This window comes from Watersipora subatra, chromosome 1 (assembly GCF_963576615.1).
Source record: "Watersipora subatra chromosome 1, tzWatSuba1.1, whole genome shotgun sequence".
NCBI lineage: Eukaryota > Metazoa > Bryozoa > Gymnolaemata > Cheilostomatida > Watersiporidae > Watersipora > Watersipora subatra.
In genome coordinates, this window is record NC_088708.1 from 5,281,956 (window position 1) to 5,309,785 (window position 27,830).

A 27,830-nucleotide genomic window follows, 5' to 3' on the forward strand; every position below is an offset into this window, starting at 1 on the left:
GCATATGTGACTTCCGCTAGTGAATCGACTCTGAATGTTCAGTTGATCTGTTCAGTTGAATGTGTAGCGTAAGCTACAGAATCAACTGCCAGTTGTTGGACAGGGTATGATACTTTCTTTGTAAAGCTGGTGAGTATTGCAAAAAATTGGTTACAATAATTATGTCGTAAGTGCTAAATTTCTAGATAGCTGTCTAAATTAATTCCATCAGATTGTCGTTAATTAAAATGTTTGTGAAACAAATGATTTCTAAAATTTTACTTGACAGTTTTGATTGTGGTATAGTTCATTGTAAATATTGATACTGATGTATTTATTTTTTGTGCTATGACATTATTTAGACCTCTTTTATAATATTATTTTCTGGCGAACAAATATCTATAAGGTAGTCAATATTTTATTAGCAGCCGTTTTAGTACTCTGCCGTTTTATGTGGGTTAATGTTTTATTATGAAAGCCTATTTTTGTTTGTATATTTTAGGTGCTGCATCTGCCAGAAAGGAAATATATTGGTATCACACTTTTTTACATATGACCCTGACGACGTTCTCATTGCCTTGCACCAATAACAAAGGTAGTTCATTTACTCCACTTATGTGGTTTTTCTCATTTCTTTAGCAGAATTGCTTTAAATCAGGACCTATCCTCATTTGTCACGGATTATACCGGTTTAGATGAGCATGAATAAGATTGGCCTTTCACACCCCTCAAAATTAAAGGGTAAAAATTTTAAAGATGAATATTAACATTGTTAGATCAAATGGTTGCTAACATCGGCAAGATTCATACAATATTTTTAATTGCTTTTATAAACTAAATTCTATTTTTCTTACTGTATCAAACATTAGGTTTAGGCTCAGTAAAGTTTTTATCAAGAATGTATATTAAAAAATTGAGTTATACATGTGTATATGATAAAAGCCATAACACTACAGTGTTATGAACCTGTAAGCTGAGCCTTCATGCCAATATTACTGAAATCCGCCTACATGGAAGTAAAACGAATACCTTCTTAATAACAGTCTAGTCAGGCTCCACTGAATAACAAAGTTACAATTTTATTTTCAAGTAAACTCATTTATATTTGATTTGTTCTAAACCAAAACTTTTCATGAGTTGCATATACTGTAATGTAAACGAACAGCTGCGTGTGGTCCATGTGTTTTACCTTGAAAAACTGAGACCAAGTTGAAACAATATGCCATTAGATGTTCATTAATGTTCATTAGATGTAGTACAGATGCTCGTTTTAGGGTGTGCTGATGTTTCGTTTGCCAATGCTCATAACATTCTATATTATGATCATTCCGATTCCCTATCATAAGGCAGTTGTTACAATTATAGGAACAAATTCCAGGTTGAAACATACTGGCCATCGAGATAATATGCGCCTTTAAACAACAGTAGCCTCCCTGACTATCAACAGTTGATCAATAATGTGTGGATGTGTGCCTAGGAATGTGCTCTCTTCCATATTGTAGCCTTTAATTTTTCTTCAAACTTCTTCAAACATTTTTGTATTATGCTCATTATGCTCTTTTTTTTGCTTTGTAAATTTTGGTGTCCTACTCTCTTGAAACGGACAACAAATCTATTGGCTGGCAAAGCTGTGCAATATTAAAGAACATTATAAGACTGCATTAACCATGATTACCATGATTTTTGCCAAACGACAAGACAGTTTTGTACTGATATAGGTCGGAGATTTCTACTAGAGGTAACAACTTTGTTTTACCGAGGCATTCGCTTATCCATAACCAACTAGCAGTTTAGGTTCCTGCAGCGCTCGTTACCGTTCATCATACTGGAAGTTTCTTTTTTTACAACGTGTTTCATGAAGTGCTTTCGCTGCAGAACGACGCTAGTCAATCCTAGTGATGACATTCAAACCGAGTTGCTGCTTGCACCTGGTAAAGTTTAACAGGAAGTTGAAGAAAGAAACCGGCATTCGATTAAAACATAACAGCCGGTGGTAGTTAACTAGAGTTTTTTGGCACTTTTTTAATCGTGTGATTCAATATTAAAGGCAAGTGATGCAACCGATGCATTACAGTCTGCCCTCGGGTTATTATGACCTGCTATACAATTTTTCCTACAAGGGTTCACAGTACTTTCTTTTTTACTCATCGCTGATTACCTCCTTAGATAACTGGGTTTAAAATGTAGTTCTCATATCGGCTGCGAGACCCCAGCAGTAATTTCCCGCAACAAAACACTTGCGGTGCTAGGCTCGGCGGCTTATGTTCACATAAAGCTTCGTCGTTGATGATCACATCAAAAGGGCCACTCGCCATGCCGTTTCGAAAGTGCTGACCTTCTTCTGTACAGTGCATTTCGGGAAGTTTTCCCCTGTGGCTTCTTGTGAAAGTTGAACAGTGCTGAACTCTTGCATTGACTACCGGCGATACTCGGCGGGTAGGCTCCCATTTCACCGCCGATAGCCCTCCTATCCTGCCAGCGGTACTCGTCGCCTATATAGGAACCAGGTTTTAGGCTGCAATGGCATTTTCACTCGTATTATTGAAATGTTTTTGTGCAAAGAACAATGCATTTTCAATTAACTGGATGTTATTGTTGTGGAATGCGTGTAGGATTCTAAAGCATTACCTTTGCAGCAGTGACCTTTTCGGAAAGAAGTGATAAATAGTCAGCTATGATGTGAGTGTTTATGTTTGCGAAGAAATAATTGTAGACAGCCAAGGCTAGTGCTGCTCACACAAACAAACTTGCTATATACTCAATTGGCTTTGATTCTTGTTAGTGTTGACTGCTGGTAAGGAATTCTGCCAGCTCACTGTCTAACAACAGTTTTGTCGAAAAACTTTTAAAATATAGTTATAGGACATTGTTGTTATCTGCATATCTAGCTCTGTGAATCGAGGGACAGAGAAGCGGAACTATCTTTGCGCATGCAGAATTTCATTTACATCTTCCTCTATGGATAGGCCTATGCTCCTACTCCACCTTCCCATGCCCTGCTATAAAGTTTAGCTTATCATCATCAATTGTTGTTGGCATGTTTGACATTTCTTCGCCGCTTGTCTAGGATTAGCTGAGCGTGATCTGATTTTAAGCTACTGAACTATACATCTGAAACCCATGGCGCTAGATCTTTTGCTTAGAGATGAATATTTGTCATTTATAGGTTATTCTTGCTGCTGGGTAACCCTCGGCCATCTCTTCTGTACTCGAAGGTCAAACAATACACAAATGATTAGCAATGCTTGTTGTGTTACAGAATATAGAATACTATGGTCCAACTTGCCTCTCCGCAGAAAAGAATAAAACGAATAAGAGGTTTGGAAGAGCAAGAGAGTTCCTTTTTATCCAACAACAGTCACATCCAGTCATACACAGACGAGTCTACAGTAACAAGTGCGCACAACGACTATGCTAACCAACAGCACACCTCGTCAACCTTTCCTGACAGTCACCAGAGCATGCCTTCAGTGAAAGCCACTTATCGGAGATATTGTAACAAAACGGGTATGAAGCGAAAGAGTGATGCTGTCAATAGGGTAGCGTGTGTCACGTCGAGCAAAGAAGTTAATAGCAAACAGAACAACTCTAATAACAACAACAATGCCAAGAACTCGAGCAAGCAGGGCACTAACAGCGAGGGCGACTACACCCTTGTACAGCATGAAGTGATGCTCTCCCTAACCAGCTCGTATGAGGTGCTCGAATTTCTTGGCCGGGGCACTTTTGGACAGGTGGTAAAGTGCTGGAAGAAAGGAACGAGTGACATCGTCGCAATAAAAATTCTTAAGAACCACCCATCTTATATTCGACAAGGTCATATCGAGGTAAGGCGGATATCTAGTCTTTTTTATCTTAGTACCAAAGTAACTACATCTCGTCTGGCCAGCGTTGCTCATTCGCCACATGTTATTTCACCATCTCGAAGTTGCCACACGTAATTGATAGCCTCCATTCACTCAATGATAGGGATGGATAGGTCAATGGCTGGAGGATAAGATAGTATGCTAGTTTACCGGCACTGCCTACCAACCCTTCAGTCTTGTATCCCCTTCTTTTGCATGTCCTTTTCTCGCTAGCCCTAGCCGCTTTTGCTAATCAATGTTTTACCCTATGCTCCTCCCCGGCAAGCTCGCTCAATGTACATGCGCCTCATTGCCTCTTATTGAAAAGCTATAACTGTTTGCTGTTGCCGAAGTAACATTCTATTTTGGAACACCTACTTGCAATACAAATGTTTGATTGGGCTCACGACTGCTCGAGGTTAGAAGCAATATTCACATGGCTCGTCTCACAACTTTCAATATTTCAATGTGATTGTAAGGCTTAGCCAACCATTCCTTATATTTTTAACATTATTTAGTTGTATTCGTCTTTTTCAGGTTGGGATTTTACAACGACTGTCACAGGAGAATGCCGATGAATTCAATTTTGTTCGGGCGTATGAGTGTTTTCAGCACAGGAATCACACTTGTCTCGTTTTTGAGATGCTTGAGCAAAATTTGTATGACTTTCTTAAGCAAAATAAGTTTCAACCGCTGCCTCTGAAATATATTCGGCCTATCACCCAGCAAGTGCTAACTGCTCTGAAAAAGATGAAGTCTCTAGGACTCATTCACGCTGACTTGAAGCCCGAAAATATCATGCTTGTCGATCCTAAGCGATTTCCTTACAAGGTAAAGGTGATAGACTTTGGTTCAGCAAGCCATGTTAGCAAGGCTGTCTGCTCGACGTACCTTCAATCGCGCTATTACAGGTAAGTCGAGACTGTCTCTCCATCTGCTGCAGCTCATTGCGTAGCTCGGCCTTAGTTTGTTCAGTGCTAGCTATCAAACATGTTTACTGGCAGCCAGCGTATTTCATCAGCATATTTCATCAGCATATTTCATCAGCGTATTTCATGAGCGCAGCCTCCGCTTTATCAGTCTCCCTCGTCAGTCTGCTAGTAACTAGTTGGACTTGTTAGCGTGTCTCTGATTCATAGCCAAAGTGAGCTAATGATATACGATAGCTTGCAGTTTGCTTGTTGTAGTTGAAACGCTGGTGCTCACTCTTCCTTCCCATTGCTTCACACCTTTGCTTGTTTTCTCTCTCATTTGGTTACTCGGTTGCTGTGAAGTTGATCATATTGACTTTGTATTCGACAAATGATGTGTGGCCATCGTCATCTTTATTGCTTAGGTTAGCCTGACATAGTGTGCCTAAAGCTAGATTTGTGGGAGCAGAGGTTTGGCATTCACATAAGCAGCAAGAGAGGTAGAACTGCGCAGCGTCATAGCAAAGTTCTGTCATAGCAAAGTTGTGTCAGAGCAAAGTTGTGTCAGAGCAAAGTTATGCCAGAGCAAAGTTATGTCAGAGCAAAGTTGTGTCAGAGCAAAGTTGTGTCAGAGCACAGTTGTGTCAGAGCAAAGTTGTGTCAGAGCAAAGTTGTGTCAGAGCAAAGTTCTGTCATAGCAAAGTTCTGTCATAGCAAAGTTCTGTCATAGCAAAGTTCTGTCAGAGCAAAGTTCTGTCAGGGCAAAGTTCTGTCAGAGCACTGTGAGGTGATGCACTCCATTTGGACAATTACATCACAATTGCCAAAACTCAAATAGGGAATCCGTGTTTGAAAACTTTCCCAGTTTGAGTTCGCTCGCAAATGGCTGATTTTAGAATTGTTTGCCATATAAAATATATTCCTGGTTAAAATAAATCAGAGGCGTAGGGCATAGACATCAATCGTTCAACGCGATTCCTTTTTGTGTTATTTAGAGAAAACAACACCACCTGCCTTTATTAAATACATGTAACCACATCGTAGTCATCTAAAAATAAATAACTGTGGCCATGACACAAACTGTAAAAGAATTGTAAAAAAAATATTTTGTGATGTCTACTCACTCGAAATATATTGCTTCCGCAGGTGTATGATCAGTTATACAACAACATTGTAATATACAATGACAGGATTGTAATTGTCCACTAATTCTTTCTACTTGAAGCTTTTAGCTAAGGATTGTCATTAAATTGAGAGTAAAATGTTCCCTAGATCTCACTTTTTGCTAGTAAACTGTAAACAACGTGGCATTGCTTGCAGCTATGCTGATTGATGAGTTTTCTTATTTTTAGTATGTTTCTTATTAAATAATAATTATTTAATAATACTTGAACAATGCGAACATTGGCCATTGAAAATACTTTATCACGATCTTTCTCAATTACCATTTATGGTGACTTGAAAACATTGCAAGAGCTCAAGTAACAGAACTAAGCACCGAGACCTGAGCTCAAGTACCATAACTAACCAGCGAGACCTGAGCAATAAATACTATCCTCATTACGGAAGCAACTAGACATCGGCATTCCAGTGCCACGCACTGCAGACCGATTGATTGTGGTATCGCTACCATCATCTATGCAAAGCCCTTATAAGGCTTGGCGTAGGAGTTGGTTTTCATGAAAACATCATTGGCTCAAAACCTTCACATTCCCACGTACAAAGTGCTTTATATAATAAAAAATATTTCAATGCTAATTGCTTCATAATGTCCTCTGTTGTGAGGCCATAGGACATATCTGTGTATGAATTCTCTAATGGTTGCAATAAGTAATGCAGTTATCACAAAAGCACCTCGAACAAGAGATGTAGAAATAATATAGCATCTAGAAAGCTATAGATGTCAATAAGATTTCTTCTTTACCAAAAAGCTACCAAAATAAATAATATTCTAATTATTGGGCTGCGTGAGTTTAGACGTTGCGTTTTCTGTAAAACCTCTAAATTGTATAAAAATCGATGGCCATAATCGCATATTCTTTGCCAGCACATAAGCGGCCAGCTGAAGTAGATTTATGTGACTATTAGAGGTAGGTGGGGCACTACACCTGCTGCAAGTTGATCTTTAAGGGAGCTGGAAGAAGTTTCTCGTAGTTGTGTAATTTCTCTTTGACTAGTCTTTAAGAATAACTACATCATCCCTGTAATAGTGAATACATGTAAAATTCTACAGACCAGGCAATTTATAAAATGCATTCCCTCTTTCTTATTGGTGACACAGCTGACATTGCTGACAACTCCTCTTTTTAAGCCGATGGCTTCAATTTCAATAAAATTAGAAATTCCGGTGTTTTAATAAATCTACAACGGAATTTGTTAAACATGTTCTGTACTCATGTAGAGCTACACCCTGCGCTCTAAGATATTCAAAAGTTTTATCAACTTTTGCTGACTTCTTGCAGACTTTGGGATCTGCTTTTGAGAGGTTTGGTCCTGGAGGCAGTCAGTTGCGGTTTTTAGGCTTTTGAACGAGTTGAATAAGATACAATGTACAAGTTACAAATATACTCATAAGAATAAATTGAATTTTTTTATCTGCTCCAACATACGATGGTTTTGATATACTACGAACATATTAGATCTGTTGTTTCATTCACCATGCTGCTTTACACAAAAATGAAACTCGACTGTTTTATGTAAAGGGTTTGCAGTGAATAGCTTGCTTTCTATTTGTTCCAACTGTTGTAGAAGTATGATAGGCCCAACTATAGCCCCCTGTTTATGATTAAGACATGATATACTTGCTGGCTATGTGTATGTCCACAAACCTCTGCAGTCCTTGAGAAAGTTACTATGATTGTGCACTAATTTAAGCTGACGAACTGTTATGCCATCACGCGACTTCCTGCCGGCTCATAGCATCATGAAACTGTCATCATTGCCAGTTGAAAGCTGCGTGTACACTAACTGTAGAGATTTTGTTAAAGGTTGACTTGCAACAAAATTCACATTACAGTTATTTGGTATCAAAAGATTCACCATGTCTTACTCTGTTGTGTTGTAAGTGCCAAATATGTGGAAATGTGATTACAAGCTCTTAAAAGCTCAAAAACGAAAAGCCGCCGTAGATTGGAATCTCTTTATTTCGATGACGTAACCACAAAACTTGGTTATCGTCTTGTCACGTATGTTCTCACGTGAATTGAAAAGCCAATATAAAGCTCAATATAAAACTTATCGTAGCACTAGTTTATGACAAACACTTCGGGTTTTACCGAAGACCCCGTATCAAATATAGATGCTCGCTACTTTACGGTTTTGTTTCGGCCTGGTCTAATCGGCAAGTCGTAATCTGATCCTGTGACCCAATACTTCGCAAATAATTTCTGCAGCATTTTTTGATTATCACAAGTGACCAACAGACTCGTCATAATTATTAGACAATGATATGTACTCCTTCAAGCTAAGGCTAAAACATTAAACGAATTTTTACGGTAAGTTATAAGATATCACTGCTAAAAATGACAGCATTACGATGACGATAAAACAGACGTGTAAGAACAATAGACATAGTTTTATTGAATGCGTGAAGTATATTTGTGAAAGTAATTTGACAAATAAGGTTGCAAGAAAGTGTAAATAGAAACCATCTCTCACAACTACATCACATTTGAGCCGTTTCGGAAAGAGAATCCAAACTACGGCGGTCTCGTGTGGCTGCGATTTTCTTTTCGTTTTTGAGCTTTTAAGAGCTTGTAATCACCTTTCCACATATTTTGCACCTACAACACAACAGAGTAAGACATGGTGAATATTTTCATATCAAATAACATTAGTGTGTATTTTAGTGTGTCAACCTTTAAGATCTTGGTCAGTCAGTAAATTTCGGAAAACATATTTTCGTCTGGCTACAAATGTTCCGGAACTTGGCCAAAGTACAGTTTGATCTCGCTAAATTTGCAAACGATTGTTCGGTTGTGATAACCAATCATAGCAGTCCGAGCGTAGTTTCGTTTTTCCCAAAGCAAACTATCATGTGGCTATCACCAATAAGAATAAAGAATGCATTTGCGGCGCAATACCAATCTGTAAAATGCTTTATTTGCCACTTGCGAAGGAAATTGTCAGTCACAAAATCGGCCGAAAGGTAATAATACGCACGTTATGGTATCCGTGATCCTGACTGGCTGCATGTCGTGTGAAAAGGTTCTCTACAAATCTCACCAAAGCAAGTTGGTCATGAACAAGTATTAGTGAGACAAACAAGCTATCTTGCTCTCAGTTAGCTGCTAATCAATGAGACTACTAGTTGCATACTTTCATCATTGGCTTAGGAAACTTATTAGGTTAGGCTAATTTGCTGTTGGTCGTCATGCAGGAGTATTCTAGTTTGCTGTACACTGTTTACTGTTGATGAAGCACTTGAGGGCAGGGGTAGTGAGAATGAGTGACATTGAGTGAAAGATGTGAGGTTAACTTATCTATCCGACTAACAACATCCTCATCGACTATCTTGCCGGTTTTATCGCCTTTTAAAAAAGTGAAGCTATTGGCTGTCACTATTTGCCTAGGTAGCTTCAAGTCTTTGTTGTGCAACGCGAGATTGCCGCTGGAACTTTTGAATTTAGTTTCAACTAATGTCTGCTATTTGCTTTGTGAGTGCTTAGTGAAAGGAGACAAACAACTAGTGAGTGATTTCAGATCTCAGCATCTTTGCGTCTTTGTTTAGCCAAATCCTTTGTGCCCATTCCTCTACTCACCTCCATGTCTGCCCCCTTTGGCCACACTAATTTATCGCTCTCCGTGTCCACATTACTATGCATGCCTATTTTAGAGCACCTGAAATTCTGTTGGGCTTGCCCTTCTGTGAAGCCATTGACATGTGGTCACTTGGCTGCGTTATCGCTGAGTTGTTCCTTGGCTGGCCTCTCTACCCGGGATCATCTGAGTATGACCAGGTAGGTCAAGATCTGTCTCTGACTAATTCTTCGCTAGAATGTGTGTTCTGCGGTTGCGGTTGTCTAGCCAGCTGTCTAACCAACTTACAGAGAAGTACCCCATTATGTCACGGTAATGACGTGTACTCTTTGCACAGGTTCGTTACATATCACACACTCAGGGCTGTCCAACCAGCAGACTCCTTAACAATGGCACAAAGACTAGCAACTACTTTAACAGGATTCACGATTCCTACTCGTATTGGAGATTCAAGGTACCTCATCGTGTCTGACCTACACTATACTCTTCCCTCTTTCTCCTCTACTACTCCACACTCTTCCCTTTTTCTCCCTTACTACACCACACTCGTCCCTCTTTCTCCCCTACTACCTCCACACTTCTCCCTCTTTCTCCCCTACTACACCACACTCTTCCCTCTTTCTCCCGTACTACCTCCACACTTTTCCCTCTTTCTCCCTACTACACCACACTCTTACCTCTTTCTCCTCTACTACTCCACACTCTTCCCTCTTTCTCCCCTACTACACCACACTCTTCCCTCTTTCTCCTCTACTACCTCCACACTTCCCTCTTTCTCCCCTACTACCTCCTAAGTAAAGTTCTTTCTCTTCTCTCTCCTTTCCCAATATCATCTTGCTCCTCTGCTTGCTCCTCGCTCACATATTCCGTGCATTCTCTCCTCTGATAATCAAATAACTCTCTCATTCCGCTGCCTCTTCTCTGCCGTCTTCTCTTTTTCGTTTTCCTTCTATCTCGATGTACTCTCTCGCTGCCACAATTCTGCTGGGGATCTTCATCTTTCTGTACCTAATCTTATCCGTCTTTTGCGGTAACATATACTGTACATACATTGTACAATATCCTGTATTGTATATTGTACATACCGTATGCATGTAATTTAATAGTGGCTCAGTAGGAAAATTGAGCCACTATTAAATTTTAAGGGAGCCATGTAATATTTTTTACACGACTCGCTCATTGGTCCATGACAAGCTGGTACACACCATGCAACAATGGTAGCAATTTTGTTGTAGCATATATCATTTGTAGACAACTGAAGAGCACGAGGCCGACACAGGTATCAAGTCAAAAGAGGCTAGGAAGTACATCTTCAACTGTCTTGACGACATGGCGCAGGTAAGCTTGGAGAATATATCATACGACACTGGCGACCTGTTGTCATAGTATAGTAGTGCACATATCTGCCATAGACTGTGCAAACCTTTCCTAAAAATCAGCTCTGAACCTGAATGTGCAAACTTATAAACCTTGTTGCTATGGAGTCTAAAAGGAATTCCTGTTATCTGTCTGGTTGGTTACTTGTGCGTGAGGTTGTCTTGTGAAAATGGCTGTGACTCGGGCTAGGAGTCGGGTCCCCTGTGCTCATACGAGTGTGTTCTGTCTTCTCAATACGCAGACATTGCCTTTCAATTCCTTAGAGGTCCCCCTTTGGAGTTAAGTATGGAAGGTATGTGCTGCAAAATGTATCACCGCTGTGCACATGGCAATACAGCTAATGTGCACAGCGCTTTCATAAGGCATGTCAGCATTTATCAATAGGTAGTTGCGACACAGGAGCCGCTATGTTGATTCACTGTACCCTTAGAAACGAGCTGGCCTGTGTTTTTAAATAACAAAGACCTATAGCTGCTCCCTTAGCGCTAAGCCAATACCTGAGCTCATGCAATTGTTAGTTATTTTTACATTGATTCATGAAATGTCATGAAAGGCATTTATTGTACCTCAAATACATCGTAATTGCCTCAGGAGGCTTTAAGAGAGCGAGAGAACTCTCTCAATAGCTGCCAGTCGCTCCCTTCACTCCTCATGCTTATCAATTGTTCAATACTCTTGCTCTACTTTCCTCCCGTGTCACCTCCCTATCAACTCTGATTGTTTTGTGACGCATCTGGCAGATAGAGACACGCACAGAGCTTAGCAGGATGGATTTTGCGAAATGGTTGTGGAGGATGCGCTGTAGGATTGTTCCTGAGACCATAGATGACCATTTTTAACAGACCATTTCTGGCTACTCGTTCACATTGTTTCTATTAACCCTTTCACTGCCGTAGACGCATAAATGCGTTTTCGTGGGACGACTGCCGTAGACGCATTATTGCGACTTTTCCCAGAAATTGCGTAGTTACCTCATTTTATTATTCGTTGACAGCATAACTCACAGTCTTTTAGACTTTTATGAAATTGAGAGTGTTGTCCGAAGGTTTGTCTATAAAATTAGCCTAAACTAACGAAGCAATTTTAAACTTTTGTTAGAGAATTTCTAATTTAATAACGAACATTTTTTTGTGAGTTCATTAATTACCGCGCGCGAGTCAGAAAACAGGTAATTAGTTATGTTGATGACATTATAGCCATTTCAGATTCAGATTTTCGTGATTATACAGATAATTAAAGCAGCAGCACTGTCTCTGAGAGTGGTGAAAATAATAATTTTGTAAGAGTAAGAAACATGGAAGATCGTTTTAGCTTCGCATCGATCATAGCATCACACAGCTTTATCATCGCACAAAGTATAAATCCATTGAATTTTTCATAGCAATGTTGGCTAAAATGTTAGCAAATTAAAATATGTAACAAAATTGTTGTAAATAGAGATTGAAATTGGAAAAAAATACTGTTTACATATCATGAAGCAATATCGGCAATTTTCGGTAAAATGGCTGGCACTTGGCAGATACCCAAATTTGTACATGCTCGGCAGTGAAAGGGTTAAGCTATGATTTGATGCATTGACAAATGTGATTTACATATAGGTAGTCCATCAAGGATAGTCTTTCATTACTTGTGATTTTTTGTTTGGCCTGTGCTAAAGAACCGTGTCGATTGATGTACCGTTGCAGTAATCTCTGTAGTCAGATAGCCCTAGTACCCTCTTTGATTATCATTTGCCGACGAAAGTTACAAAGATGGCAAAATGTGAAAAGTATTTAAATTTTTTACATTGTTAATCTCAACTTTTTCTTGACACAAAAACATAATACTTCATGCGCGTATCACTGAACCTTCGCTCATTACACACTGAATATAATAATCTGCTCTCCACGAGGAAAACTAATCGTTCTCTGGCTGTTCTTAAGTTGTCTCGGTGTACTGTTCTCTCACCCCGACTGCATTCCTTACATGTTTGCACCAGTACCATGACCTTTTCTGTATCTACCAACATCACTGTTGTCAAAGCGTTCCTGCAATCTATCAAATAGGGTTAGGGGGAGAGTTTGGAGGAGAGGTGGGTAGGCACCGATAGGAAACTGGAGTTGTTTGAGCGAATAACATATTTTCCTTTCCACTTAGATCGTAAATTTATTGCCTCTGCACAGGCCTTGCTTCGCACCGCTATCTCATAAGTACGTCAGCAGTTTATATTAATCCTGTATTCATTGACAACGGCTGACTGCGTATGATGTTGCTGACTGGCAGAGAAATGGATAATCGTTATGCAAGAGTGTAAAGTAATGAATGGTCAGACAAAAGAGTCATGAGACGTGCAAAAAATGTGCTATGTATTGATCAGTTGCGCAAGAATGATCTGAAACAAGGCCTTCCTTCAATCAGATCATCGCTCTGTCTGCTTGGTTACGGGTGTGAGGAGTAGTGGGAGTGAACACTGGCGTAAAAGACGTACGCATATGTATGTCGTGTGATGCAAATAAGAATGTCTGATTTGCTGAAGATTTGTCCAATGTGAACTTTGTTGCATTGTTACGTTGTATTTGGTAAATTGAGATGAAACATTCCAAATATATTAAACTGCCTTTATAAACAGCTACTGATATGATGGCAAGTGCACTGAGAAGTTAACATTTTCTGTTTAAGTTTTCGTGATATAAGCATATATCAAATATTGCGTAGTCAGCAATTATGATGCATAGATGTCAAGATTTCAACATTTTGTTGCAAAGAGATGGGCGATCTATACAGTGAACCTTCGCTATACGATTTTAATTCATTCCAGTGTTGGCATCGTAAGGTGAAAATTTCATATATAGGGGTATAGAAGCCCACAGTAAATATCTAATGCTGGTAAAAAACATCAAAATTTTATATATGTACTGTACATGTTAAAAATTAGTAACAAAATTATATGTTAACCTTAGTAACTCAAGCTACCTACAGTAACTTAAACCATAACTGTCACGAACAACTTTTATTGTATTTACTAGGTAAATCAGACACGCTGATTCCGATTTTGTACTCAAAATAAAGATTAGTCCACTAACTTTCAGAGTAATGAAGGCTTTTTCACAGCGTTTTAATGTCGGTCTCGAAAACAACACGATCGGCATAACACGCTCCGCCCATAAATACATGACGTAACCTAGCTTTTTAGGAACAGAAGTTACGTAGGGATGTTTAGACCGATTTAGAATAATAGGGATGGGTGTTTTAAAATATATTAATATCTAAATTCAGCCTTAAAAATAATATCAGTCTTTTCTGCAAGGTAGATAAGCTATTTAGCATTGCATATTTAAAAAAGCGCGATAACAACGCTAGCTTGTGATAAAACCGCGCTTTTTGAGCTCATTTTTCTCGGCGTTCAGCCCATTTAAACATCATGTAACAAGCTACGAGCAATTTTAAATAGTTTATATACCTTTCATAAAAAACTGAAATTATTTTACAGGCTGGATTTAGATAATAATGGGTTTTAAGACACCCATCTCTATTATTCTAAATCGGACTAAACATTCCTAACTTCCGTTTCTGAAAAAGCTAGGTTTCGTCACATATTTATGGGCGGAGCTTGTAATGCCGATTGTGTTGTTTTCAAAACGGATATTGAAACGCTTTAAAAAAGCCTAAATGACTTTGAAGGTTAGTGGACTAATCTTCATTTTGCGTACAAAATCGGAATCAACGTGTCTGATTTACCTAGTAAATACGATAAAAGTTGTTCGTGACAGTTATGGTTTAAGTGTATTTAGTGGTTGTGATCTGCAATAAAACGTAACATTACCATGTAATATGTGTGGTTCGTACCATAGGAAGTTCTTACCTTCGAGACAGACGTATAAAATGAATGTTGAAATGAACTTCAATGAATTTAGCTTACTAAACACATACTTGAAGCTAACTTTTAGTATACATGTATTTTCACGCTAAAATTTTATCACCTATCTGTTTCCAGTTTTGTTTTCATAATAACGAATAACGCCGAACCGAATGCGATCAAGCATCCTATATCTTTCATTCATTTTAGTGGGAGCTCGGCGAATAGCATATCGGCATACAGTAATACTTCAACTTACGAGTGCTCCAACGTACGAGAAACTTGAGATACGAGCCAGCTTTTAAGCAAGTTTTAGCGCTAACATATGAGCCATATTTGAGATACGAGCACGTGAGTCAGTTGCCAAGTATGCCGGAGGTGTTTAATGACAACAGCATCAATCTGTATTTTTCAACTGCACAGGTTATACTTTTGTACCGTGTTTTTGTGCACGCTTTTCAGTGCAGAATTATGTGAATTAAAAGTACTGTGCGTAGACCGAAAGTTTGCCAGTAAAATGAAAAATAATGCAAAGAAAAAAACAAATGATAACAATTGATATTAAACGGAAAATTATTGAAAAATATGCGAAATGTGAATGCATGATTGAGCTAGCTCAGCAATATGACAGAAATACATCCACAATTATCAAACAGAAGGATTATATTCAGGGCATTTAGCTCGCAAAAGTACTAATCATAGTTTCTAAACGGCGCGGCGGTCTTCACCACCGCTGATGGAGAGACCGCTCAGGCATTGGATATAAGATAAACAGTTGGCCGGTGACAGCGTAACTGAATCGACGCTATTTGAAAAGGCCGTTGCTATCTATCAAAACTATAAAAATAGACATTCGGACAAGTTGGCTAGTGGTCGTGCATTAAACCTTTGTGACGACGCCTGTGTTCGTCCTAATCGAGACATGTTGAAAGGGCGACAAAGGCAAACGTCCTTAGATAGGTTCATCTTAAAACGGCCGGCTAGTCGTGAAAGCGAAACAAAGGAAAAATTAGCTAACTAGCGAGAAACTTCAGACTATGAACGCCGAAGAAATTTTAATTACTTTAAGTTAAAAATGAAAGTTTGCTTTTAGATTTGCTTCTAAGTTTGTCTTTTAAGACTTTGATAAAATCCAAATTTATCAAAGTCAACTGTTGTAATGAAGGATAACTTATATATCTCTCTGTGGCAAATGCTAGCGTTAGCTGCTATTGTATGTATTTAATTTTACATTTTAATTTAACACATTTCCTTGCATTATTTTTTATTTGTTGCTTTTTGAAAGCAAGTGGTAAGTTAGGACAATAACCAACATGTTCTTTCTGTTACAATATCTTGTTTTGAGTGTTTTATTTGCATTTTACAGAGTATGGAAACCAATAAATATATATTTAATTGTTCTATATATAAATAAATTGCACCAACATGCGAGTAAATTGACATACGAGCTCAGTTTCGGAACGCATTAAGCTCGTAAGTTGAAGTATGACTGTATTTTTTATTCTGAAATAATCAGCACACTGACTGCCAAATTTAGATTTTGAAAGAAACTTTTGTTGATTTCGTATGGCGAAAAATATTTTGAATAGAGAAGGCATCAGTGTGTTCTACATCACAGGGCGGAAAAATTGTATAATGGGGTCATCGTAACCCGAGGGTGCACTGTACAGTGCACCCTCGAGATACGATGTTAATCCGTTCCAAGGTTGGCATCATATGTTGAAAAAAAATTGTATGTCGGAGTATAGAAACCATTGTAATTATACAATGGAAAAATGCAAGGTAAAAATCATCCAAAATTTTATAAAAATGTGGTACATATTGAAAATTAGTAACAAAATAGTATGTTAATTTATGTTTTAGTATGTATTTTGAATTAGTTTACCGAATTTCAACTTATTATTACGAAATTTTATCCTTCATAAGTTTCTGTCTTCACTTTCATTATAAAATTTAGCGTGTCTGGTTGAAACCTTTTTCAACCAGAATTCAATAAGAAAGGCCGAGCGATGCAGTTATCGAAAGCGGCCTCTCACACACCTGACCATTTAATGGCTACCAGAAAAGAAAAATGAAATTTTATTTACTATTATACAGGACGTACATACCTTTGGAGTAACGTGACTTTAGCTGGTACATGTAGCGAATAAAGCAGAGAGGAGGTAAAAACGTATCAGTGTTAATTATGTTGCTGTACACTTGAAGGTTAATTTAATACGTAATGAAATTGAATTTTTGGCAGGCAAAGGAAAGTTGTCTAGTCCTGTCCAATTTTTCTTCTGATTTAAAAGAAAAAATGCTGGTGCAATGCAGAAAACTGCTAGCTAGCTAGCACTTGTAGAAGGATCCAGAGAAGGTGCTACAGTAGTTTTTCTTGTATGAAACGTGCACAAAAATCAATGTAACCATACTTACAAAGTTGGTACGTATTTATACACTAGAGGACAAGGCTTTAACAAGTTTCAGAAAGTAATGTGAATGCATTAACTATCTTGAGTAGCTAGTTATATGAGTTACATACATACGATGAATTGTATTCACATAGGAGATAACAAGCCCATCTGCAAAGACATGGTTAAACAAGAAAATAAAACATAAAATCGAAAGGAAACAAATAAAATGAATAAAATATGAAAAACGTGCCACACAAGAGATAAATAATATATATTATACATGTATTGTTTTAATGTACCATTCCACATCAGTAAATTAAACACTTGAAACATTTCTGCCAATGTGAGGGTTTTCTGTATCTTCTACCTCCTCGCCCTTACTAAGTGGTTGCTCCTTTTGAATGCTGATCGGCATGCTGCATGGCCTTCTAACTCCTTCAAATCTTCAGTCGTAAGCTTCTTCTTGTGCTTGCTTTAATGGAGTTCTTGTTTTAATAATAATTGCAAATGCTGATTGGTTGCGATCATATTCCTTGACAATGTTAATAATACGGGTGCCTTCTTCTTATTTACGACATCCAACTTTGTTGACATATAAATCATTTTTCCTTCGTTTTGTAACGCTTGTGTCGGTCTCAGATTCCATAGCTAATGAATTAAATGTAGATACTTGTAGTTATATACGTATGCTGACTTGAAAGTTTATGGTAAAAGATATAATAACACTACAAATGAATATTTGCTCTCGCTTGTGTATTTTGCACGAAATTTTCTACGCGGAATGCTGACATGAGAGAAGTCGATCATCGTGTCTCTTCTAAACGTTCTGAAAATGTTTTCGGCAAACTATATTTCGGTGTCTTTTTTATTTCGACGTGCGTTATGAGCACACCGACCGCCAAATTTTAACTCGGGCGCAACTTTTCTCACAATCGTATGGTGAAATAAAATTCGTATAGCGAGGTGAAGATCTCACAATGTTTGACTTCGTATGGTGAAAAAATCGTATATCAGGGTAATCGTATGTCGAGGGTACACTGTACTTGCTTCAGTGTGAATGTCAACATAGTGAAGTTATCACAGTTTAACATTGTCCAAATTCTAGTGTAACCCCCGGTCCATGGGAGCCCACGATCTAAAGTAGTAAGAATATCTATCACTGAATGAGGTGAGCGAGAACAGTCTGTTAGTTTTATGCCTATCCATCAATTGGGAGTTATCCTCTGTGTGTTTCTTTCAGTGATGCGACTAGCAAATTCATCGCTTTATCGATGGCCTCTGAATGAATTCAATAAACCCCTTCAACATACAAGGAAAGCACTTGTTACAAGACAAGCACTTAGTTATCATAGCTTACAAACATTAAACTACATTTATTCAACAGTTTCTTGACCACCGCTCCTACTGACACACAAACACACCTTGCTTATCCACAGGCAACATATTTTATCCAGCTGGTTATCATGCACTCTTATGTATGTTAGTCAAGGCAAAAACTACCATAGACCTCCCTACAATTATGAGAGCTACACGATTTGAATCACGTACCCTCTATATTTAGCTGGTCTGGATACACGGCTAGGATATATTAAATAATCCTGTTTCCTCAGTTATTCGCTATCAAAGAAGCAACCACCATCTACGCAGTGTCAATGGAAGGTCTAGTTACAAGCAGATTCAAGTAATTGTGCAGACACTTCTATTGAATTGAGTGTTAAACCTGTTATCACCAGTTAGATAGAGTACTGCTGTGACTACACATTAAAAAAAATATGAACATAAAACCAGAAGGCGTGTAAGACAAGAATGTAATTTACAAAGGGCTTGAACAGCATTCAGTGGGAACCAAACTTCAATGTCATAGGAAAAACATACATGCAAGGATCTACCATTTGTAGTTCCACCTGTTTCTTTACCTCAAAGTATGTTACTACGGACCAATATTGAAAGCACAACGTTAGAGGTCGTCATACCCTTTTCTTATGTTGTCTGATTGATGAACATTTTCATTTGCCAGAAAGTGATGGTCCGTCTCCACTCCCAACAGAATGACATTTCTTAAGGCTTATAAGTTTATGCTAAGAGATGGGCGACCTTGAGTTGCTAATCACCATATATATGTATATAGCTTATAGCAAATCAGCTTATATGTCTGAAATACTGATGGTATGTGAAATATGTGTTGTCAAGATTGATAAGACTAGGTAATACTTTGAAGGATGTTTATTGACTAATAATTATGGTAAAAACGAATCACTGCACAGTTACGGAGTCGTAGGAGCTTTAATAAGTTAAGGAGACAGTATTCAAATAGCAGGATCAGAATCGGCAGGTATTTTTCTCGAGTAGAATAATGAACACTAAACGTTTGAAAGCCAACTTCAGAGACCTAACATAGATTAAGACACATTAGGGCTGCATTAATACAGGGGAACACAAATCTTACTGAAAATAAGTTTGTGAGGTACTTTTCTCATTGGCCAAATGCTAAAAACAGTGTGGCATGAAAATTTTACGAGCTGTTAAAGATAAAACATTTATATATTTATGCCAAGATAGAGTTCAGATTTATCTGCAGTAGTCGGTCTTTCGTGCTCGGGCGCATTCAAATGCTGCTAAGTAAGATTTTTCAATGTTGATGGTTAATTTTTCATGTAGATTTTTTTTATAGCAAAACACTGCCAAATTGAGCGCTCTCATATTTTAAATACTGCTAAAACATGGATATTTGACATTTAATTTGCTATGAGTAACTAAGTTTGCTGAAATAGAAAATTTGAATAGTAATAAACTTTTTAATGTCTTTAGTCCCATAACCATTTTCAGAGAATGCGCTAACTTTGCTAATGTTGCACCACCTGTGTAGTATGCTATAGTATGCAACAGCTAGGCACAGCTTATGCTAGGCTTAATGAATGTAAGGGTTGCCATATACAAATCTGTTTTTAAAACGAAAATACATTCTTGTAGATTAATGTACCGGCTGACCTGGAGGGTTCAGAATTAATAGTTGAAAAACTTGACAGAAAAGAGTTTGTAGACTTGTTAAAGAAGATGCTAGAACTGGATCAAGAGAAACGTGTGAGTCCAAACTCGGCCCTCAGCCACCCATTCATCACCTTTTCCCATCTCATCGACTACGCTCACAGCCACAGGTATGCTGATCCATCGACTTCTGTCGATTTGCTGCACCATTGGTCCGCTTGAAACTGACCTGTCAGAAACTAAATCGTCTCTCATTTTTCTTTATATATTTTCTTTCAACAAATTATATACAGCGACTTTCCTGCAGAGTTCAGGTTTTTGCAAGCATAATTGGCTACTAGCTTGGATGTAAAATTTTGATCATTGTCAACAATTCACTGCATATTTTAAAACTGCGTGATCTTTAGCGTCATAGCTTAAATAACCATATTTGAAACATGCAATATCAAGATTGTCGCAACTTACAAAATTTTAGTGCCACAAATAATCGGACTAAGTATTAAAAATGTAAAGTAAGGTTTTAGTGAGAAATTCTTAATATTTTCCTCAGACAATAATAGAACTATTTAAAATAAGCTCATTTGGAATGTCATGGTGCCAAACACTGTTGACCAGTATTAATGTGTTTAGTATCTATATGTCTTTACACCTATAGTCAAACCTCAACTTATGATCACCACTACATTTTAACTTTTGGAGATAGACGTAACATTTGAGTTAATATTTGTCATGACAAGCACAGTTATCAACGTATGACATCCGAAATACAGTGTTTTAATTAAAATTCAAAATACTGCTAGAAATTAGAATGTAGAAGTAGTAAAAAACTAGGTATCAACTCAATTTTAACTACGTATATATGTTGTGCGTTTGCTAGTAATTATAACATGTTTTTATCGCTCTTCTGATCGTGTGTTCCTAAGGTAAAGTAATATGAAAGACCCGATTCTTACTTCATTAATTTAGTTTTCAAGTATACCTATTATAGGGTTTTAAATTTAATTCTTCACTTACGATTTTATATAATACAACTGTTTGTTTTTTACTTAATGCTTTTAAAGAATTATTGTTTTTGGTCTTGGGAGAATGTGAACAAAATGTAATTCTGATAAAAGTATTAGTTTTAACATGCGACGGTTTCAGCATATGAATTAAATACCAGGATGGATTAACATAAAATGTTGATGTTTTGCTGTATTGCTTTCTCTAGATATTCTGTTATAGTTAGTTGATATCCAGGTGAAGAGGAAGAGGCTGTTCCAATGAATATATCAAATAGATCTGTTTCTTGCTTTTAGTCGTATCATACCATCAGTCACCTTTGACTTATAATGTTCAGTTGAATAGGCAATAAAGTTGTTTTACCTTTGATACTATTTACACCAGCTGGTCAGAAATCTGATGTTATAATTCTTCCCTAAGGGCAAAGCCTATCCACGTTTCTGTATGTTACAGTGTAAAGGCTACAGTTCAGGCGATGGAGGTGTGTCGCAAGTCTATTTATGACCTAAAGGGCGGCAGCTCTTCCATGATGCCTCAATCTGGCCTTCTTGCACAGGGCAATGGAATCACGTTTACTCTTAATAACCATATAAACCAGCTACAGAGTCAGTTGGCAGCTCCTTTAGCGGCTGGTGATATGTCACATTATCTGCAGTATCATCTACAGGTGGGTCTCTGTCTTACCTCCGCTCTCTCTAACTTATCATCTGATATAACTGTGAAATGTCTAAAATAGGTAAGAAATCCGCGTGTAGTGGCATTTAGTTCTGTGTTGCATAATAGTGGCAGGAAGTGACATATGCATTCTACCCGCTTATGTTTGATAATGTATATACAGGGTAGATAAATGTTCATATAAGTCTGTGTTCATTTAGTTGATGGAATTAACCTAAGGTCATCTTTCGCACTCAAGACGGGTGCGTGTGCAGTTCCTTCTCATATACATATTTTTATGATGATCCTTAAGCTTGTGAGCTACCATTCACATAAGATAGAATATGGTGATTGTAGACGGCGTCGACTGCCCCTTATTTGGCGTATGCTACCCACCCCCAGCAGGCAGCGCAGTCAGCCATGGCCGCTGCTAGTCGACAGCTCTGTATGCCCAACTTCCTCTTCCCACCAGGTTTGTTCACAGACATACACAGTGATAAAGCATTATGACCTTTAGGCATATAGGGCATGTCATGACCTTTAGGCATATAGGGCATGTCACACAGTGTTCATGGTCCTGACCAAGTGGAACTTGATAAAGCATCACCCTGAAATGTTGATTCGCATCTGTATGCCTCATTTGATTAAAAGCAATGGAGAAAGCAAACCTATGGCCCAGGGACGCAATCCTGTGGCCTAAGAAAGCAGTCCTATGGCTCAAGAAAGCAAAAAATGAAAACTAATGGTTTGCATTATGAGCTTATGCTTAGAAGCAGTTGTTGTGTTAATCAATGAATTCTTTCAGTTTGGTATTTGCTAGCTATTACCAGTGAATATCAATGTAGGCTGACTTTGTTGCTAGCTGAGAAGGGCATTGTGGGAATGTCATTACACTGAACTAGCCTTCTAGGTTTCATTGACCATCAAACGAAGTTGAAACCCTGCAGCTAGAAAGTCAATCGAGCCAGTGCTGCTGGATGAGCAAAAAAGCTTGCATGGCTGCCACTATGCCATTTATAGTTATTTGGCTGTTATTTTACTAGCTAGGCAATAGCCTCGGATTTGTCATTTCATAGATGTGCATTAAATAGCTCAGTGTTGCGTACGCTTATGTTTCGATTCACTAAAGGATGCAACACGAAGTCGGCCTACCCACTATCTATGGACAACAGTGTGACAACCCATCCAGCCATGCAACTGAACCAGTCTCTGCTGAACCACACCCACGCCGCCCTTCTACCCATGTCAATTCTGGAACAGAGTACCCGACCCATGCTCATACCAGTAGGTATCTACACCCTTGCTCGATAAGTGGCTTCCTCTCTTGGCAATTGTCCTCTCTTGGCAATTGTCTAACGACTGTATGCAGCTCCAGCTTTTTTATCCTCGTTTTACTTCAAATTGATTAACTCCTAAATTTGCTCCATCTATACTCAAGAGTATTTTTAATTGCAATAGAAAGCTCTAAATTTTTTTAAAACCATAATTTTTTTATGAAAGTCTTTTGAGTTTCATTTATGGCCTTTATTTTTTGTTGTATTTAGTGCGAATGCATCTTCTATTATATCATAGTACAAACAAATTGCGGGTGTTACGACTAGCCTATTGTTGGCATCAGCCAATGTAAGGCTGATATGCGTGTATTTATTTGGTCAAACCCAAGGGTAAAATCACATTAGTGTAACATCAGACATAGTTAACTAGTGTAACATCAGACAGTTAACTAGTGTAACATCAGACATAGTTACAATAAAGTGTGTTTAGAATCTAAAGACGAGGACAGTTAAGCATTACCATACACGGTTGTGATATTAGTCTATATTGTCTGCACAACATTCATTTCTAGCAGACAAGCCAGATGCCGTGGGCCAACAATCAACCAGTCATGCTTTCTCCTTGGGGCCCGACTGTGCCTACGACTGCTCACAGTTCTGCCTTTACCAGTGCTATCAGAGGTTGGGGGACGCAGAGCACAACATCAGACTCCCTACACCACCAGTCGAGAACCAGCGCTACTTATACTAAAGCTCAAACAGAGCATAAGTGAGTAACTGCCTGCTTGCGGATGTAAATACCATTGTTAAGATTTTACTTTTCACTCTGCTGTGTAGCTTTATGGTTCATTAACGACACCGATACGGGTCTGAACGAATTCTAGCTTCAATCTTCAACGTATGTGTTCTGACTGAATCATGCAGCATTTTTGGATATCATGAAAATGTATTACACAATCATTGTATGAAATGTTTTTCTCTCATTCGTTGAATAAAATTCAGCAGTGGTCATAGGGTATGATGGATGGATTTGTAAGCTCCTCAGTGATTGGTTGCGGACTACGAAAGTATAGCAGAACAAATTTTACGGGTTATTTCTATGCTTGAGCTCAAGTCTATGTTGGCCCAAAAACTGAAACTGCTGTTAAGATGCAGTTAGCTATGTTTAATAAATTCACTTGTATTCTCCCTTTACTAGGGGTGAATAGAGACTGACACTGCTGTTAAGATGCAGTTAGCTATGTTTAATAAATTCACTTGTATTCTCCCTTTACTAGGGGTGAATAGAGACTGGATCCACTGTTCATTCACATTCCGTCCTATTATTTTCAACAAGTATTGTTGAAAATGAAGGATTGTAGTACCATTTCCATAGTATCAACCCTTCTATGAGCTTTTTGTATCCGCTAAGTTCTCATAGAAACTTAATAAAGTAGCTGATGTTGATATCACAGGCCGGTCCCAATAACTGAGAGCTCATTGCTCTCTCCCGTGAAGAAGCGGATTCGAGAGACGAGTTCGCCTGCCAGGCCTAGGAAGCCGCAAGCCCCTTATACTCCAGCCAGTGTCATCACCATAAACTCAGACAGCGAGGATGAACAAGACCTGCTCGCTAGCAACGTTGTAGGCCAACAGAGTGAGAGACAGTCAGCCATTGAGTTGACGACAAGCAGGCGTGAATACAGTAACTACAGCAGTGGTAGGCTACTAATTGTCAGTCTTGATAGTATATATATATAGTATTTAATGTAGCCATTTGTCTTAGCTCATAGTATGAACGAGCATACGCAGACTTCTGATTTGTAGAGTCATTACAATAGGTATTTACACTTGGATTACATTGGCCATCTTTTACACGCAAAAAGTAATAGAAGTGTATAAAAACATGAGCATAAGACATGATAAAAATGGAAAGGTTCGACTTAGTCAAGTACAGTAGATGCTGTTATAACGTATACCCCCTATAACATACATTCTAGATAAAGTATACCCTATAACATAAATTCCAGATAATGTAAAAAAATTATGTAAATTATTTGCTTCGTACTACGTGAAAAATGTTTGTCAGTGTAGTGTTAAGGAAGTGCATCTTCGCAACTTCAATTAGAATGGTAACATATCTCGGCACACTTGTTAGAAAATAACAACTTATGTATAGCGTTATAAACTAATAATATTATAGTTACGATACAGCCAACAAATAAAAAAGTTAAGTCTGTATGGCCAAAGGAGTGAGTTTGGAAGGATCTTTGAATGGATTAAGCAATTTACATGTATTTTCCTGTTCATAAGACGTAAAATCCCTATAACTTAAACTTTCCTGGAACGGGTTATTTACGTTATAGGAATGTCTACTGTATTGTTGCTCCACTTGACTCGTGTGAACCGTGTCGTGTAGCTACTAAATGTAGTACTAAATGTAGCTACTTCATTGCGAATCAGGCTTTAAAACTGAGATAGACCTCTGGCTAAGTAATAGACATTGATTGAGCAATGCTAGTATCAGTCTTGCAACGAACAATCAAAACACTAGAAGACTCAAACGTGAATGTATTCATTTACCCTTGACGTTTATACAAATTAATTTTATTACAATACTTGTAATATGACTTACGCTGTATATATCGTTTTAGTAATTTTATTCTTAAAATAAATTGCCCCTGAATGGCGTTGTGTTATTTTATAGTGGTTAAGACTTATAAATCAAACTACTTTCTTTTAGTGCATTTCACAAGTATCATTATCGAACATGTTTGCTGACGATCAGCTGGCCAATCAATGCAGCAAAATCAGCACCCCAGGATTTACCAATGAATTTGCTTGATGTTTTACTAGTGTGCAGGAGTTAGTTTATTCAATATCGTAGTGGTGGCAAGTTGTCAATTCAGCGCTTAGCTTATTTTCTGGGCTGGCACCTGCCTGTGATGGGTACATGTTGGTTACTTATCCCAAAATAACCAATGCTATGGAATGTTTCAGTTGGTGATGACCAGACAGGCATGAGTGATATTTCACCACATACAGGTGCCATCCAGCCTAAGGAAGAGCCAATGACGAGACCATCTCATCATCCACAGGTTAATTTTCAACGACACAGCCCAACAGCCCTGCAGCACCGTTATCTTATACCAAATACATCGGGAATGGTGCCTGCTCCGGCCCATCTTGGCTTCATTCCCACAAGCCAATCACATGTGTCCGCTCACCCATTGCCAGCGCATCTACCGGCTTTTCTGCAGCAGGGCGCAGCTCAGTTTGCGGTGAACCCGAGTCATGCTTATCTCACACCTGGGGTGGTGGGGGCAGCGACAGGCCTGCCTACTTCTCGGCCTAGCAGGCAAACCACGTTTCCTAGCTACATATATCCAAGCTATGATTAGTATTTTTGTCCAGCTTATCTTTTCTGCAAGCATTTGTTGTTTCTAACGCTCCTGCGTGCCTCTGTAGATAGTATTTTTATCTCCGGCTAATGTCATATTTTTTACGGAAACTTAATTGAGGTATAAATCTTAATCTTTTTTTAATCGCTTTTATCACTACTCATTAATCATGGCAGTCGCAGCAAATTCAGATTTCTCTATTTACCATAGATGGCGTTTGTGAACACAAATGATATATACATCTTCCTATAGAGCTTAACTTTAGCCATTTACTTCCTATACAAGTATTCTTGCAATATTCCCCATCAGTTATGAACTAACTGGCCAGTTATTTTCTTATTAGTGTTGCTAGGGTCCCATCGCTTACCACTATTATTTGCACTTTATAGTTATTATGTATTGTTGTGCTGTCTATGCTCTTTTCTTGTTATTGAAGCTTTTATTTTATGTCTACTAGCGTGATTAGATTTAGAAACTGATTGTGCATTTACTCTAACTTGTCAATTTCGTCTCCATTTTCGTGGGTGCATAGGAGACAAGTTTTTCCAGTGCCTCAATTTATATATATATATATATACATTGTCTTCTCACTTGGTGATTGCAGTTGTTAGTTACTGCTTGTTAGCTCATTACCATACCAAGGATTATGTTATTTCCAAACTAATTCGTGCAATCAAGATATTAATAGTGAATCATGTCCGTCTTATCGCTACTTTCCCTAATATATATATATACACACATGTATTATAATTGGTATCCTTGCTTTAGTGTTATCTTGCCATGCCATGAGCGATGTGACCGCTGTTTATTTTCTCATGCATGACTATATGTTTATTGTTTGGCTAGCGCTCACCTTTTCTTGTTTACCTTTCATGTATAGTGTTATTAGTTTACCTGTGTGCAATTCGCATGTGATTCATTTGTGTGAATTTAAATGTGATTTATTTTATGTACTCACCATTTTATATCGCATTCTCTAATATTATGGTTTTATGACAGGATGCATCTGTGATGCTGAAGTTTTCTTGTTGTATTGGTTAAAATACTGAAATGGACCAAATGGTGACTGTGTGACATGACATTCTAGCTCGAGTGACAATTTAGATACATATTACCTAGCTTTGATGCTTTGCTGTACGTCGGTGTCTATTTTTAAATCTGTTGGCCATCGATGCAGTAAACTGGTGTGCCATAATGGTGGGTGCGCTGTCATTAGTTCGTTTCCTTGCTGGCCAGCAGATGGTTTGCTATATTTTATATGGTACATTTTTCTAGCATTGTGCTGCAATAGTCCATCTTCATTCATTGTTCCTTTTCTTGCTTCAATTCCTAATCTAGAGTAACTCTGTCACTAAATGGTGTGTGTTTTATTAGCATTTAAGGTATCCTGTGAGGAAAGAATGAATAAATTTATTGACATGCTATAGTAAAACAGTT

The 27,830-nt window shown here is 38.1% G+C and overlaps 1 protein-coding gene across 2 annotated transcripts; it reads left to right on the forward strand.

Moving 5' to 3' along the window:
• LOC137385714 (homeodomain-interacting protein kinase 2-like) lies at positions 1-27,819 on the forward strand. 2 transcript variants are annotated; one of them, XM_068072247.1, is made up of 14 exons: positions 1-129; positions 482-574; positions 3,239-3,806; positions 4,362-4,735; positions 9,570-9,693; positions 9,831-9,947; positions 10,745-10,831; positions 20,069-20,253; positions 21,539-21,752; positions 22,097-22,211; positions 22,869-23,023; positions 23,586-23,782; positions 24,468-24,712; positions 25,993-27,819. In XM_068072247.1, the coding sequence occupies exons 3-14, from the start codon at positions 3,252-3,254 to the stop codon at positions 26,391-26,393; spliced, it is 2,769 nt and encodes a 922-aa protein (XP_067928348.1). In that variant the 5' UTR covers positions 1-129; positions 482-574; positions 3,239-3,251; the 3' UTR covers positions 26,394-27,819. The 2 variants fall into 2 exon arrangements, with proteins under 2 accessions (XP_067928348.1, XP_067928349.1); XM_068072248.1 differs by having other exon boundaries at positions 23,589-23,782.
• Positions 27,820-27,830: the final 11 nt, after the last annotated feature.

Coding starts and splice junctions, on each gene's coding strand:
- LOC137385714 (XM_068072247.1), top strand. CDS start 3,252: ATGGTCCAACTTGCCTCTCCGCAGAAAAGAATAAAACGAATAAGAGGT. Junction 4,736..9,569: donor CTTCAATCGCGCTATTACAG/GTAAGTCGAGAC, acceptor TGCCTATTTTAG/AGCACCTGAAATTCTGTTGG. Junction 9,694..9,830: donor GATCATCTGAGTATGACCAG/GTAGGTCAAGAT, acceptor CTCTTTGCACAG/GTTCGTTACATATCACACAC.